Source organism: Daucus carota, chromosome 4 (genome assembly GCF_001625215.2).
Source record: "Daucus carota subsp. sativus chromosome 4, DH1 v3.0, whole genome shotgun sequence".
In the NCBI taxonomy this organism is placed as follows: domain Eukaryota; kingdom Viridiplantae; phylum Streptophyta; class Magnoliopsida; order Apiales; family Apiaceae; genus Daucus; species Daucus carota.
In genome coordinates, this window is record NC_030384.2 from 39,099,055 (window position 1) to 39,113,539 (window position 14,485).

At 34.4% G+C, this 14,485-nt stretch overlaps 3 protein-coding genes across 3 annotated transcripts; 1 reads left to right on the forward strand and 2 right to left on the reverse strand.

Annotated features, from left to right (window-relative positions):
- Positions 1 to 192: 192 nt before the first annotated feature.
- LOC108215841 (L-ascorbate oxidase) lies at positions 193 to 2,405 on the reverse strand. Its single transcript, XM_017388431.2, has 3 exons — positions 1,950 to 2,405; positions 1,435 to 1,830; positions 193 to 1,251 (listed from the first exon to the last, which is right to left on the reverse strand). Exons 1-3 carry the CDS (start codon positions 2,316 to 2,318, stop codon positions 295 to 297), a joined length of 1,722 nt encoding a protein of 573 aa, XP_017243920.1. The 5' UTR covers positions 2,319 to 2,405; the 3' UTR covers positions 193 to 294.
- A 4,682-nt stretch (positions 2,406 to 7,087) lies between these two features.
- LOC108218020 (protein NEN4) lies at positions 7,088 to 9,311 on the forward strand. The gene is made up of 6 exons (XM_017390942.2): positions 7,088 to 7,913; positions 8,008 to 8,054; positions 8,158 to 8,221; positions 8,334 to 8,411; positions 8,546 to 8,746; positions 8,856 to 9,311. The coding sequence occupies exons 1-6, from the start codon at positions 7,473 to 7,475 to the stop codon at positions 8,925 to 8,927; spliced, it is 903 nt and encodes a 300-aa protein (XP_017246431.1). The 5' UTR covers positions 7,088 to 7,472; the 3' UTR covers positions 8,928 to 9,311.
- A 1,041-nt stretch (positions 9,312 to 10,352) lies between these two features.
- Positions 10,353 to 14,373, reverse strand: LOC108219019 (inositol-3-phosphate synthase). The gene is made up of 10 exons (XM_017392249.2): positions 14,050 to 14,373; positions 13,874 to 13,942; positions 13,231 to 13,366; positions 12,727 to 12,974; positions 12,408 to 12,634; positions 12,179 to 12,294; positions 11,912 to 12,088; positions 11,410 to 11,598; positions 11,203 to 11,265; positions 10,353 to 10,699 (listed from the first exon to the last, which is right to left on the reverse strand). The coding sequence occupies exons 1-10, from the start codon at positions 14,235 to 14,237 to the stop codon at positions 10,580 to 10,582; spliced, it is 1,533 nt and encodes a 510-aa protein (XP_017247738.1). The 5' UTR covers positions 14,238 to 14,373; the 3' UTR covers positions 10,353 to 10,579.
- Positions 14,374 to 14,485: the final 112 nt, after the last annotated feature.

Genomic DNA, 14,485 nt, shown 5'->3' on the forward strand with positions numbered 1-14,485 from the left:
CAATTATGACCAGTGTCTTGATTTGTACAGCATGTTCATGTTTCTTTATCCCGACTAACCAAATCTGATGCTATTCTTTAGTAGATAGAAAAATGCTACTTTCATACAGTCATTCATATCATTTTAGTCTAGTAGACACTTGCGGTAGATTTGAATTATGTGAGTTCTCCATTTGATCATGATCGATAAATATTGAAATAAATAATTAAGCTCTAACGCTTGTGGCATTACAATTAGATTACAATAGATAATGTAAAGAATTTAAACATTGTAAAGAATATACTTATCACTAATCTATGGCCTCCTGTAGCCTTTTGAATCTCCACAACCCATGATCGAAGATGGCAATTTTCCCACTTTCTCGATTCCTTCTTCTAAAACTATCCCCATTCCCATATAGAAATGTGATTCTATATGACAATGGAATGCCCATGTACCAGGATTATTCGCCCGGAATCTCAATGCTGTCCAGCCAAAAGGATGAACAGGCACTGTGTTTTTCATAATGGGGTTTACTAGATTGTAATTCTGTGGATCACTGGACTTGTTGAACTTGCCTTTGCCGTAGCCAAGAACCCAAAAATCATGACCGTGTAGATGCCACGGATGAGTCTCGCTATCATTCTTATTCTTGTTCATAGTTTGTGCATTTTGCAGAATCAAATCCACTACTGTGTCAAACTTTAGCCTATAAATTGCATTGCTTGAAGTAGCGTTTGCATTATCCTGGACTTTGAAGATGTCATATTTTGCTGTGTCATAACCATCAGGCGGTGGCGTTTGATCAAAATGGCCTAATCTCTCCTTAAGCGCGATCAAGTAAGGCGTGTGAGGGAGGTTAAACGACACATTGTTGACTGACCAGCGCCTAATGCCATTGATTTCATTCTGAGTGTTGAGTAGCACAATGACTCTATCTGAAGTTTGTGGTGGGGACTGGATGAACTTGGGGTGAGACTTAATCGACAAACTAAAATTTCTCCGCGCATCAGTGTCGTTCCACTTGGGGCCTGTTGGTGGAATTGTTGGAGGATCTCTTCTAGGATTTGGATAGTAGTTTATGACTGCTAAGCCACTTGTTGTGTTGCTTTCTCTACCAACTATCTTCGAAACTGCCCAATAGTTTCTTGAAGGATCTTGATCAGCCTTTACAATGACCGAGTACGTTTCACCAGAGTAAATAAACAGATTTTTCACCACAAATGGATCCACATAGTGTCCATCAGCTTCAACAACGGTCATATTGTGGCCCTGTTGTATTAAAAAAACATATGGATAAATTAGTACTTAGTAAAGAATCTAATGTTCTGTTTTCAGTTGTATTAAGCTAAAGAAATGAAGAGCGTGTTTGCCTGGGCTTAAAGCCTAGGCTTTAAGTCATTTTTGACTTTAAACTGAAAAATGTATGTTTCTAAGGTAAAGGAATGAAGTTACCTCTATCTCAAAGCTCAAAGCTGATAGAGCTGTCAAGCTTCCGATCCTCAGGCGATATGTTTTCCCCGGAACAAAAATTATCACATGACGCGCACACTCAGGACTCGTTGCATTACAAACATCATCCTTTGCAAGCGTTGTCGAATTACATAAGTACTTCCCTCTTCCTTGTATCAAGAGTGACTGAGGCTCCCCAACCCATTGAAACTGAGGTGATGAAAGGCCAGCAGCTTGTTCAAACGCGCTCTTGTGGTACCAATCATTAAGAATGATGCTCCGGTCGTAATCATAGGAGAACGGTTCTGACTCTCCGTCAGGAAGAGCAACACGGAGTGATCCGTAAAGGCCAGCCTCTCTTTGCATACCGTAATGAGCATGATACATATAAGTCCCCGCCTGCACAATCACAAAATTCAGTACCAAACATAATATTCGCAAAACTGACTTAAAGCCAGAAGTTAACGACTCAGTCCAAGTAGATAGAATCGGTTATTATTACAAGGATTATGACTTACTCTGTCGACGACAAACTTATAAGTAAAAGTATCTCCGGCCAAAATAGGACATTGTGTGACACCTTCGGTTCCATCAGCCCACGGAGTTCCGATCTGTCGGATACCGTGCCAATGAATCGCAACATTTTCAGTTAACAGGCTGTTATTAAGTTTAACAACGATGGTATCACCTCGCACAGCTCTAATTGTTGGCCCTGGAGTTTTTCCATTTATAGTAAGTGCAAGTTTTCTGACGCAATCTTGAGACTTGTATTCGTATTTCACCTCCCATTTGAAGCGACGAACAGCTGCATTGGCACTGGAAATGGATGTTAAGCAAATGATTAAGCAAAGCGCTAACACAAGATATCTGGAGAAAAGACCAGCCATGTTATGGTTTTTTTGGGTGTTAAAATAAAAGTACTAATGAGTTTGCATCCAGGGTGTGTATAAATAGGAAGATGTTAAAAGTGTATGCGTGTGTATGAAGAGTCAAAAGGAGCGGCATATAATGTTGAACGATACTCTCAAGATTTGAATATTTAATTTACACTTGGAAAATAGGGCCTGTACGAAAGAGCTACTGCAGGTTCCGCTATAACTCTCTCAACATAGCGAAACAAATTGCGAAGACTAAGACTTTTATATTTGTATTATATGACGTCAATTCTCACTAACACAACAAAAATCTGAAATATCAGAATTTGATGATGTTTGACACGTAATTTTAATTGTCTTGACTGCTTACTTTTGTAATTTATGTTTAAAAGTTTTTTTTGCGGATACCATTTTCATATATAAAAAAGATTTTAAAAATAAATTATATAATTATATTATCAATACAATTTAAATTGTGTGTCAACCGTCAACAACTCATCTAATTTGAAGGAAAATGTTATATCCAAATAATTTTTTAATTTTCATAACAACTTATAGAAGTTTGTATTGAAGTTATATGATTTATATTTTATATGAATGCGAAGAAATTGAATTTGCTATATATATAAAAATATTATTCTGAAAATAACATTTTTCAATTTGAAACGAAAAGAATAAGATATTTTATGTAAGATTTTCTTCTTGATTTTTGTGAGGGGTGATTTTCGCCCTATTTAATACTATCATCCAAAAAAAAGGGTACGAACCACAATTAAGAACATAACTCAATAATTCTCACACCACATTTAAGTTCATACGGGCAAGGACCCACTACAATGTGGCTGTTTTTGTGAGGTACGACTTGCATAGTTGCATCTCTGATCTAGTAAATATCTGATTGCTTGATACGGATATTAAAAAGAATCGTAAAAATGAACTTGTTCATTTTCTACGGTATTCCACGCTTTAAATTAATATATTCATTCTTCTTTCTTACTAGTAGTTTCTTGTAGTCATGTTCTGTAAATTTATCAATACGACCCCATCTCCGCAATAGATGTGTTACGATTATATAATTAATATTTTGACCCTATCTCCGGGAGACTAATGTTCTTAAATCTGGAGTGATTTCCAACGGATAATAATAGAGTAATAATCTAGAAATTTACCAACTCTCTCTCTCTCTCCTACGTAGACGTAGAACATGTCACATGCATGCCAGATTATATATAATAGAATATAAAGATGTTCCATCTTGACAGGGTTGCTGAAAATGGAACTTGGAGTTGTCTACTGAAACGCGTTGTTTTACCTTTCTGTAAGAAACTAATGCTGTAATGCATTCAAATATTTGTTAAGGACCACTCAAAGTCTTCACATATAAGGAATTCACTTGGAATTGAAGTGGTAATTTAGATACAGTCTTTATTTTATAGTATAAGATAACTTCATGAATATTATAAAATCTGTTTACAATATATAGTGTTGCATTGCTGCTATTCAACACCATTAGGCATCAGGAACCAGTTCAATCAAAAGTTTTGTTCAGGACATAATCAAAAGTTTTGTTCGGGACATAATCAACCCAGATCAACTAAAAATATACTCCTTCCGTCCTTCTCATTTTTTTACGGATTTTTTTTTTACTGCTCGACACGCATTTTAAAACTCTAATAAAACATAGTTTCCTAACTTATTTTTGAAATTTTTTTTTGTGTATAAAGATTTAATCATCAAATTTTTATTTAAAAAAAAATTAAAAATAAATTACAAAACTATGTTTTTTAAGAACATTCGAATGCGTGTTAAACTCTCATGTCCAAGATGAACAAGCCAGAGGACAAATAGAGTAATAATTTATAAGGGATCATTTGGTTAGGTGGTATGATCAATCATATATAAGTATCACTTAAGCCGAACATTTTCTATTCTCATTCCCATTATTGAAGTCTTGCATTATAAGCTTTTACAATTCAATAGAAGAGGTGAGCTATGAGATGGTCGTATGGTATTATTATTAATATTAACTTTTTTTAATAATAATAAAAAAATTATATATACAAATAAATGTTGATATAAATAGAATTATTTATAATTTTTTATTTAATAAAATATTTTAATTTAACCAATAACAAAAAAAAATAAATCAAACAAGCTCATACAACACTCAACTAAATACATAATATTCAAAATGATACCTTAATCTTATACCACCCGAATCTAATTTCTGACTCCAACCGCATATAGTTTGATGAACTAAACGATTCCTTATAGGATCCGATTATTTTTTGCATGACCAATGTTCCGGTCCTTCCGGATGTTCTTTACTCTAGTCTTGTTACGGAACTCTAGTTGCAGTGCAAAAGAATGCGATCAATTGTTATAACTTTACCTGGTTATAACTATCGACAATGACCTTAAATCATACGTCCAAAACACCGCAAACCTCTAATCAAACCTAACTTTCAAGCCATAACCTCTAAATGCGCCGCTAACGATCTTGAGTAATTGAATCATTTACTTTGGGTAATTGGGTTTCCTTCTTCTTTTGGCCTTTACGCGTAGAGGCATCTTTTTCAAGGCATCTCCTTTTTCTTTTTTAGCTTTAGAGAAGGTTCAAACAAGAACATTCCCACTACTTTACTCTTTTTAATAGAAAATTTGTATCGTAGAACAACTTTTAAAACAAAAAACGCAAACATAACAACATAATTATAATCCTTACATGCGACTTATAAAGTATCGGTTTTTCTATGATGTGCTCTTATTTTGATTGCCTTATATTTTGTAATTATGATGGATAGCTCCTCATTTACACAATCACACCAATCAAAAAATATTCAAAAATTCATAAATTTTAGTACTTAACATGTGTCCATAGGCACACACTAGACAGATCATTTATGTATAAGCTATTTTGAATATTGCATGAAAAAAATATAATATTACCAAAAGCCACATCACAAATACTCTCTCTATTTTTTTATATATGTCACTTTTGACTTGGGTACGTACCTTTAGATGGTTTGACTGGATGGTAAAAATTATTATTTTTAATTGATTTTTTTTATGAATCATAATATTGATTATATATTTTTATTCAGAACATAAAAATTTTAAAAATAATACTTTTAACTATCTGATCAAAACACTTAAAAATGTGGGTCAAAAAGTTAAACATCACATATTAAAAAACAGAGGAGTAATGGTAAATGTCTTGGAAAACACGTTTTTCTTTGTTAACGAATAGTCTTTCTTAGACTCGTTTTTGTGAAAAAACATAGGAATTTCTAAAGCTGAAAAGTTGAGAAAACTGGTATAAGTATAATTTTTGCTTTTTTTTTTTCGGGTTATCATCTAGTTGGTCACTGAAATGAGATGAATGTATCAAGTTGGTCATGAATTGATTAAATGTATCGAAAATGATCCTGACAAATCAGAGATTTTTAGTAAAATCGGAGTGTAATCGATAAATCGTAAAATACTTTTTTAAAAATAATTAGAAATTTTAAATAAATTCGAGATTATTTTAGCATTTTAAGTTGGTTTTACTTTTTACGTACTATTTGACAAAATAAGCAGAAGTGTTTCTTTGGGATTTTAAGTCAAAAGTTAGAGGTCAGAAATGTTAGGTTTTTTTTTTGACTTTTTTAGTGATTGGCATTTTATTACTCCCTCCGTCTCAATTTATCTGTCTTGTTTGACTTTTTATAGTCAAATTAACCAAACTTTGACTGATAATTAGTAATTATTCTTACATGATTTTGAAAATCGAAGAAAATACATTTTAAAGTAGAATAGATGGATATTATAGTAATATATTTTTCATAATTTTTTTCTAATTATTTTATATATGTAAATTTCTGTCAAAATTTGGTCAATCTTACCGTAAAAAGTCAAACAAGATAGATAAATTGGGACGGAGGGAGTATAAAAATTTTAAAATGTAATAAATTCTATTTATTAATAAAATTTCTTATATTTTAATAATTTACTTTTTTTAAAATTTATAAATCTAAATTATCAAGACTTATTAAATAAATTTATCCAAACACTATTAATAACTCATAAATAAAATTCATTTATTACTTATAATCTTTTTCTTTTTTTAAACGATAAACCACTTATTCTAAGTGGCCTCGTACTCACATGCGTCAACTCCATGAATATTTGACAGCATATTTAGGTCATTACGTCAATTCTATGAAGATTCAAGAGTTTTTTACTATGTCATAGCTAACAAATTTGTCCACTGTTCATGAACGTCATAAAATATCATTCATACTTTATAAGTTCTCTTAACCAGTTGATGAATTATTGATTACAGTGCTAAATTATTTCGAGAAACAATTTGACTTGTTTATGAAATTAACCTTTTTATAACATGGTGTACTACCTCCGCTCTTTTTACTTGTAACTTTGGCTTTTTACACGTAACGTAAGGTGGGTAAGAAACATAATTCCACTCATTATTTTTAATTTTTTTTTTGTGATTAAAAATATAAACTATAAACTTTAATTAAAAAAAAAATTTAAAAATCATAAGTAGAAGTATGTTCTTTAATCACCTTAAATTACATGTAAAAAGTCAAAATGACAAGTAAAAAGGGACGAAGGTAATATATTCAGACTCAACTCATGACAGACCTGAGTTGAACTCGAAACTATCTTTTTTCGAAATAGACCGTGAACATCGGCTCAGCCTACGAAACACCATACACGCGCCCGTGCCCCATTTTTGAGGTAATAAAGTTAACAGGGCATCCATTTCTTGCGAGACATTGCTTTGCTTCCAATGTACCAACACAAACCAAATAGACGATGAAGAAAGTTAGGACTTGTCCTAAGGTTTCATTCTACCTCAAAAGGCACAAGTGAAAAACTTAATTAATGGCCGAAAGAAAGGAAATGCAAATTGCATGCATGCTATTTTGTGCCTCAGGATTCCTGTCTAACTGGAAATCCTCTGCGTAGGACATCCTCGTCAAGCTAAACAAGGTCACCTTTGTCCAAACCCCCATCTAAACTTTAACTTAAACTACAAGTAAATTTATCTCCGGACCATGAAGAATATTTTATATTCCTCTTCTTCATGCAGTATATATATAACAACATTTTAGGGTCTGTTTTGATATTAACGAGACACGAATTTATTAAGTACAAGAAATGGCAGATTCTAATTCAGGTATCAGAGAGATCGTGTTCTTCGATTTAGAAACGAATGTGCCTAAAAGAAGTGGAGAGCAATTTTGGATTTTGGAGTTTGGTGCAATTGTTGTTTGTCCGCGTAAACTTGTTGAGCTGGAGAGCTATGTAACGCTGATTAGGCCGGGTGATCTGTCGGTGGTTGCATTAAGGCCAGGAAGGTGTGGTGCAATTACGCGTGAAGCTGTTGCCAGTGCACCTTCATTTGAAGAAGTTGCAGACAAGATATTCAAGATTCTTGATGGCAGAGTATGGGCAGGGCATAATATTCAGAGATTTGATTGTGTGCGTGTGAAGGAGGCGTTTGCAAGTATTGGGAGGCCTGCGCCAGTGCCAGCTGGGATGATCGATTCCTTGGGAGTTCTGACGCAGAAATTTGGGAGAAGAGCTGGGGACATGAAGGTATGCCTGTTTAAATCTCTGCACTGTAACAATTTAGGTAGGATTCAACTTAATAATACATTTCAATCATGGTTATATTGTGCTGTGCATATAGATGGCAAGTCTGGCAACTTACTTTGGGCTCGGACAACAGAAGCATAGGTAAGACAGATATTCATGGTTCGCTTGATTTTAAAGTGCTTTTCAACTAAAAGATGAATGAAATGCAAGAAATGTATTTCACCATGACAATGTACATATACAGGAGCCTAGATGATGTGCGCATGAATTTGGAAGTCCTCAAACATTGCGCAACTGTTCTGTTTCTGGTATATTAATTAAATCAAAACCATTCAGTATATTACATTAGTTTTTCGATGTCTGATAGAGTTTTCATATATGCAATGCATGTCACTATTTGATCCATTTGTGTCTGATCAGGAGTCGAGCCTTCCAAGTTTATTGAATGGAAGCTGGCATGATGGGCCAACTGTTCAAACCAGAAGCAGAAGTTTACTGGTATAGATTCTAACAATCTACTTTATAAATTTTATAAACTGAGAAATTAGAAATACTAGGGATTGCATGTAATTATGTGATTTTCTTGATGAATTTTTGATTATAAATTGATAAATTTGTGCTGCATACTGAAGGACCCGAAAACATATAATAATTCTAGCACATTGAAAGATCAGCTGCATAAATCTTCAAATATGATCACAACAAGAAGACCGAGTAGCGACTATGGTAAATTGCCATGCAGAGAGGAAGTTAGCAGGAAATCTCCTCCGGCTACAACACTTAATCATCATCAGAGACCTTTTCCCTACAGTACCAGGGGAAGTCTCAGAAAGGTATTGGTATCGTTTATTTATTGTGAACCGTATACTTTGATTGTTCAGACAAATACTTGTATGTTAGAGAGAAATTGAGTTGCTGATCCTCAATTATTTATAAATGCAGGTAACAGAGAGAGTGAAGATAAACCATGTTCTGAGTAATATTCTCAGGCATTCACATTCATTACTCAGATAGCGGCGAGAACCTATAAATATTTGGTTGTGGCAAGCTAATCATCTAATAGAGAGAAAGAAACCAGGATTTCTGAACTTCATAGAATTATTTTTACTTGGATATAAAGGATTATGCAATGGAAGTGGCTCAAATCACTGTCTCTACTCTTGAAACTTGATGGAGATTGGTTTAATTGGTCTCCACCCCATTGATCTAACAGCGCAGACAATAACTCATTCGTTAATTTATTTGCTTAATAGTTAATTGGTTATATTTTCTTGTAACATTGGGAAGAAAAAATATTCATGATTAACTGCTTGTGAGTTCTTTAAACTCATGTACATAGCTGAAAAAAACAACAAGATTTTTACTGTAAAGCATTTAAGGAAATTCATATATTCATGAAATACTGCCGGACCGAAAGGTATTGACCATCGCGCCAAAAACGACCATAAGTGAAGTAAGTAGGTACATGAGCAGTGCCCCAGAGTTAATAATAATTCGAAAACGTAAGTTTCAATTACAGAGTAGAGAAAAGAAACACATACAATTTTACATGCATCAGGGATAAAATTTCAATAGGTGGGATGGGAAGAATTGTTTGAGAAAGTGTCATGATTCTCCTGTGGTATAATACCCTGCTGCTGTTGCATCTTCCACTTATCAATCTCCTCGCTCAACAGACCTCTCTTTTCTTTCTCATCCCCATTGCTACTGTTTCTTCTACTTCTTCTCTTGGCTAATTCTTTTCCTTTCTTGATCAGATTCTCTGGCACGCTGAAACACATTTTCTTCACAATTGTGTTTCACACTTTCCGAGGCGTTTTCGATCTTCTAAGATGCATTACTTATAGCCAAACTGAATCCAATTAAATATTGGTAATAATAATTAACGGAATTGACGATGTTATTAAGGAAATTAATCTGGATCATCCTAGGTGCTAGTATCGTAAACTACAAACTTGGAGCATCCTTTCCCTTGTTTCAGCATATCTATCTGCTGTATCAGAGCATCTCCAACCATCTAAAACTCTTGGCTAAAAGTTGAGTTGACATACTTAAAATAAAAAAATTTAGACAAGAGCTCTAAAAACTCAACTCCAACTATGCTCAGCTGTTGTATAAATTTAGCCAACCTCCTATAAATGGCTAAATTTGTCGAACATCTACATGTCTGTGAGAAAATCTATAGGAAGATTGTACATCATTTATTTATTTTGTTTCTAACTACAAATTGACATTTTTTTTTGACAGCCTGGATCACGAGATTTCAATCCGGCTAAGAAGAATGAAGCTGTACCTATCCAACATTCCGTACCTTAATATTTAAGTTACATATATCTAATCACCCACTTGACTTGACCGTAAATCATATATTTACGAAGATCTTAAAAAATTTTTAGGCTACCCCATAAGAAAATATAAAGCAAAGCAAAGACAAGAAGATAACTCAAACTCGAGAGAGCATTCGGAACTTGACTGATAAGTGGTGAGAAATGTCCGACATTACATCCACACAACCACTGATAAGACACGAGGTCATACTACAAGTCTAGAACTAATTTAGAACAGGTAGGAAAAACGACATTAATCGAAAGAGTTCAAATTGCAAATGATCAAGAAACAATTCTGAGCAGATTTTTCTATCCCAGTTATTCGCGTTCATCTTCTGATCACTTGTACTCCAGAATCATGTTGTTCTCCGGAGCCAGACCAACGCAGGCCCTCAGTATGTTCTCCAGCATTGCTCTCTGCTTCGCGAGTGCATTCACCACCGGTGTGCCTGGTGGAACCTATTTTATTCACAAATGCAGTGAACCATATCAGACATTCTAGTAAAGTAGAACATGGCTTAGAATAAGCTTTAATTTTTTACAAATATGATGAAACATATCAAGCATTTCAGTAAAGGAGAACATGGCATATAATAGCTTTGGTATTAAGATTCTTACATGCAAATAACATATGTAGACTAAAATGATACACCTTTGCTCCCTGAATAAGAGTACTTGGACCACTTTTTTTTTTTTTTGTGAGTTGAGCACGTAAATTTGAAGTGCATAAGTTGTATACAAGTGTATGACCAAACACCCACATGCTCTGACGATTTTCAAGTCCCCACCAATAATACAGGTTGTTTGATTTTTTCATTTTTGTAATGGGTTGATAATTTCTATATGCTCATAAAGTATTCGAGCACAAGTTTGTTCGGTTCAAAATGCATGTAGAGCAGATATGCTAGTACATAAATTTGGTAGGTTGTGAATAGTAGTGTCTAAGATCAGTTATCACTTACGAGAGGGGCCTTTGTGAGGTAGCTGAGAATGGTGGCCACAGGGTGAAAGGAGTGAAATTTACCCTGCAAATACATGTTAATTGCAATTTATTATTAAATAGTACTAATAAAAAATGTGCAATAACTTGAAGTACAGAGATTGAAAAGCATCACAGAAACTTATTCAAATATAAAAGCACAGCTAATTATTTAAGTTACAACACCAACCTCTGCCTCAGCTTTAAACTGAATGCGAGTACTGAGTTCTGCAAGGAGAACCAAGTCCAAGATGATTGGAGCAGCCAAAAGAGAATCTTCACATGTGTTGTGAAGAACAATAGTGTTAGTTCCGCCCATGAATATCTCTGATGTGTATTCATCCATGGCTCTCTTGCTATCTCCAACATATGGCACATACTGTAAAATTGTATACATTACAAAAATATCAAATCAAACAGCAATCAATCACAGTTAATTCACTTCACATGAATTCACCGAGTCAGGAGGAAAACAAGCTAATAATAACTAGAAGTGTAAAATTGGAGAAGAATAACCTCACAAGCAAAATGGAATATAATAGTTATGGTTGTAGTTTCATTTTATCACCTGTATAGAAATTTGTGGATTTTTCAATCTAGGTAGTAACTGCTTGGAACACGAGTGGAACTAATTTTGGGGTTGAGTAAATGTGACAATATGTTGGCTTTTAAGGTTATAATGATGCTCATACCTTGATAACAACCACGTGATCAGGATGTTCGCCAGCTTCATAGAGGATAGCATTGCTAGAGACCATGTCATCAACCACATTACTCTTAGATATCTCCTTTGAGCGGAAAGTTTGGGGGGCTGAGAGGTTCATACCATCATTGTTTCCCAGATGATTGTAGCTAACAATGGATGTTGGCTGCAATAAATTTTACATGTTAGACTAATAATATGATACTAAGTATTACATTAGTCACTAAACAAAGCTACATGATAGCTCCAATGATACCTTTATACCAGCACCAACAAGGAAATCAACCAGTACAGATTTCATCTTGGTCTGACCACTCTTAAAGTCATCCCCTCCAATTAGACTGTTCCTCCTTATTGCCAAATCAATCAACCCTGAAAACATGTTTTGCAGAAAATATTTTATACAGTACACCATTATGCAAGTAGCATATATAATCAAGTTAATCATATTTTTATTCTTGCACGTTGGAGCTATATTTTTATACCTGGAACAAATGTGTTCTGTGGGCTCCCATTGATGAAAGGCACATTTTCAAGAACACAGGCTATAGCATACAGGGTAGAAGGAGAAATCTCAGCTTCATTCCTCTCCACAGAAGCAAAGAGGTTCTCCTCCGTATCATTTAGCCCCACAACCACATTGCTGTATCTTTCCGTGTTGGCAGTCCACAAAACCACTACCTTATCTACCTTGTTGGCCTCCTTAAACTCCCTGGTGTATTTGCAACAATATTAATCAAACACACTAGAATATATCGTGATTTCGTAAATTAATAACCCACTTTAATAAAACACGATTAGTACCTAATGTCTTTTATAATCTGATCAATCTGTTCTTTCTTGGTTCCTTTAATGATGTTATTAGCACGAGAGCCTTGGTTTGCTGCAATAAAATCAGGGTCGAAAATACCAGGTAGGGGAACCATGGACTCCATGTAGGGAATTAGCTGTTTTTGCAGATCAATGTCCAAAACTCTAGCCCTACCCATAGCATCTGCCAAGTTCATGTTGCTTATGTCCCAACCGCCAAACACTATGTCATCTGGGTTCACCTGATTATTCAATAACCTTTTAACATCTAATAAATCTTAATGCAAATTCACCGCAAAATAAATCTATAATAATCAAAACCTCCTGATTCCATATTATGTATGTAGGGCAGCACACATAGATTAGTATCACAAGTCACTAGAACAATTTTGCACAGCATTTCAGTTGATGGATTGTTTTACATGCTTAAACGCACACACACATAATGTCAACATAGTTTTTTTGTTTAAATTGGAGAGAAAAATGCAATATTAATACCATAGGAAGCAGGCTCTTGAAAGGGGCATAAATCTCCTCTCCATTGAAAGAGCCAACACGTATGGTTGACGCCTGGGTGAGCGAGCCGAAGTAGTTGGCTTGTTGAACCTTATCCTTGGTTGCCCACGAGATTCCTCTGCCATTTCATATATCAAATGTACACCATAAGTACCAACTTGCATATAACACCAACAAATACTACTTATTTAATCAAGAGATACTGCATATCTTCTCCAGATTATGCCAAATCTAAGAGAACCCCAACCACAACACAGTTTATGTTTCAAGGTTCATCATTCATGTGAAACTAAAACCATCTGAATGCTAACCAGATTTGTGTCCAAAAACAAAACACACATATTGCATGCTTCAGTAACGCTTCAAAATAATGTCTGAACAAAGCCAAGTACCTTTGCATCATTGCATGCTATGTATTCATAAATTTTCATCTGTTTTTTTGGCTCAAAAACAAGATTTGCAAAAAGAAATCTATTGATCTTTGATTCATAGCATCACTTTTGTTTATCTTATTAATTCGATTTCCAAAAGCATTTTAGAGTCTATAACAACTCATCCAAAAAATAAAAACATAACGCTGAAATTACAAGGCCATAGAAAAATAAAAAGGCAAAAGAGAACAAACTTTTTGTTTGCAATAACACCAGCAGTTAGCGTTGATCCATTGTTGCCTCCCCATCCAACAAGCATAACACTGCACCATAAAAAATCAAAAAAATAAATAAATCGCACCATCTACGAAATAAATTGATCATAAAACGATTAAAACAATAATGCATACAAAATGAAAAAGAAAAATACCCAAATTTGGGGACCCGAGTATCAGTCTTGAAATCATATTTGACAGACTTGGGCTTGACGATCCACTGATAGGCCCCATCTCTTTGCTCATGAACAAGCTCAGTGGTCTCATAGGTGTACACAGACTCAATCTCACTCTCTGTGTACTTGACATTTGGGCTCTCTACTTTAAAGCTCTCGATAAACATGTTTACCAACTCCTGTCTCCCTCACTCTCGAATATAAGAAGCCTAGGGAGAGAAAGAAAGAAAGAGTTTTATGTTTGTGTGATGTCTTGAATTCCCTCACAAGGTGCTTGTATATATAGCCAAAACTTATGTTGTGGGTGTCAAATCCGATTGTTCCAGATTTTCTTAATTAGATGTGGTATATTAAATCTGGTTCACAATATATAATGAATGAGAGAATTATTAAATATCAATTTTCATGTAAGTGG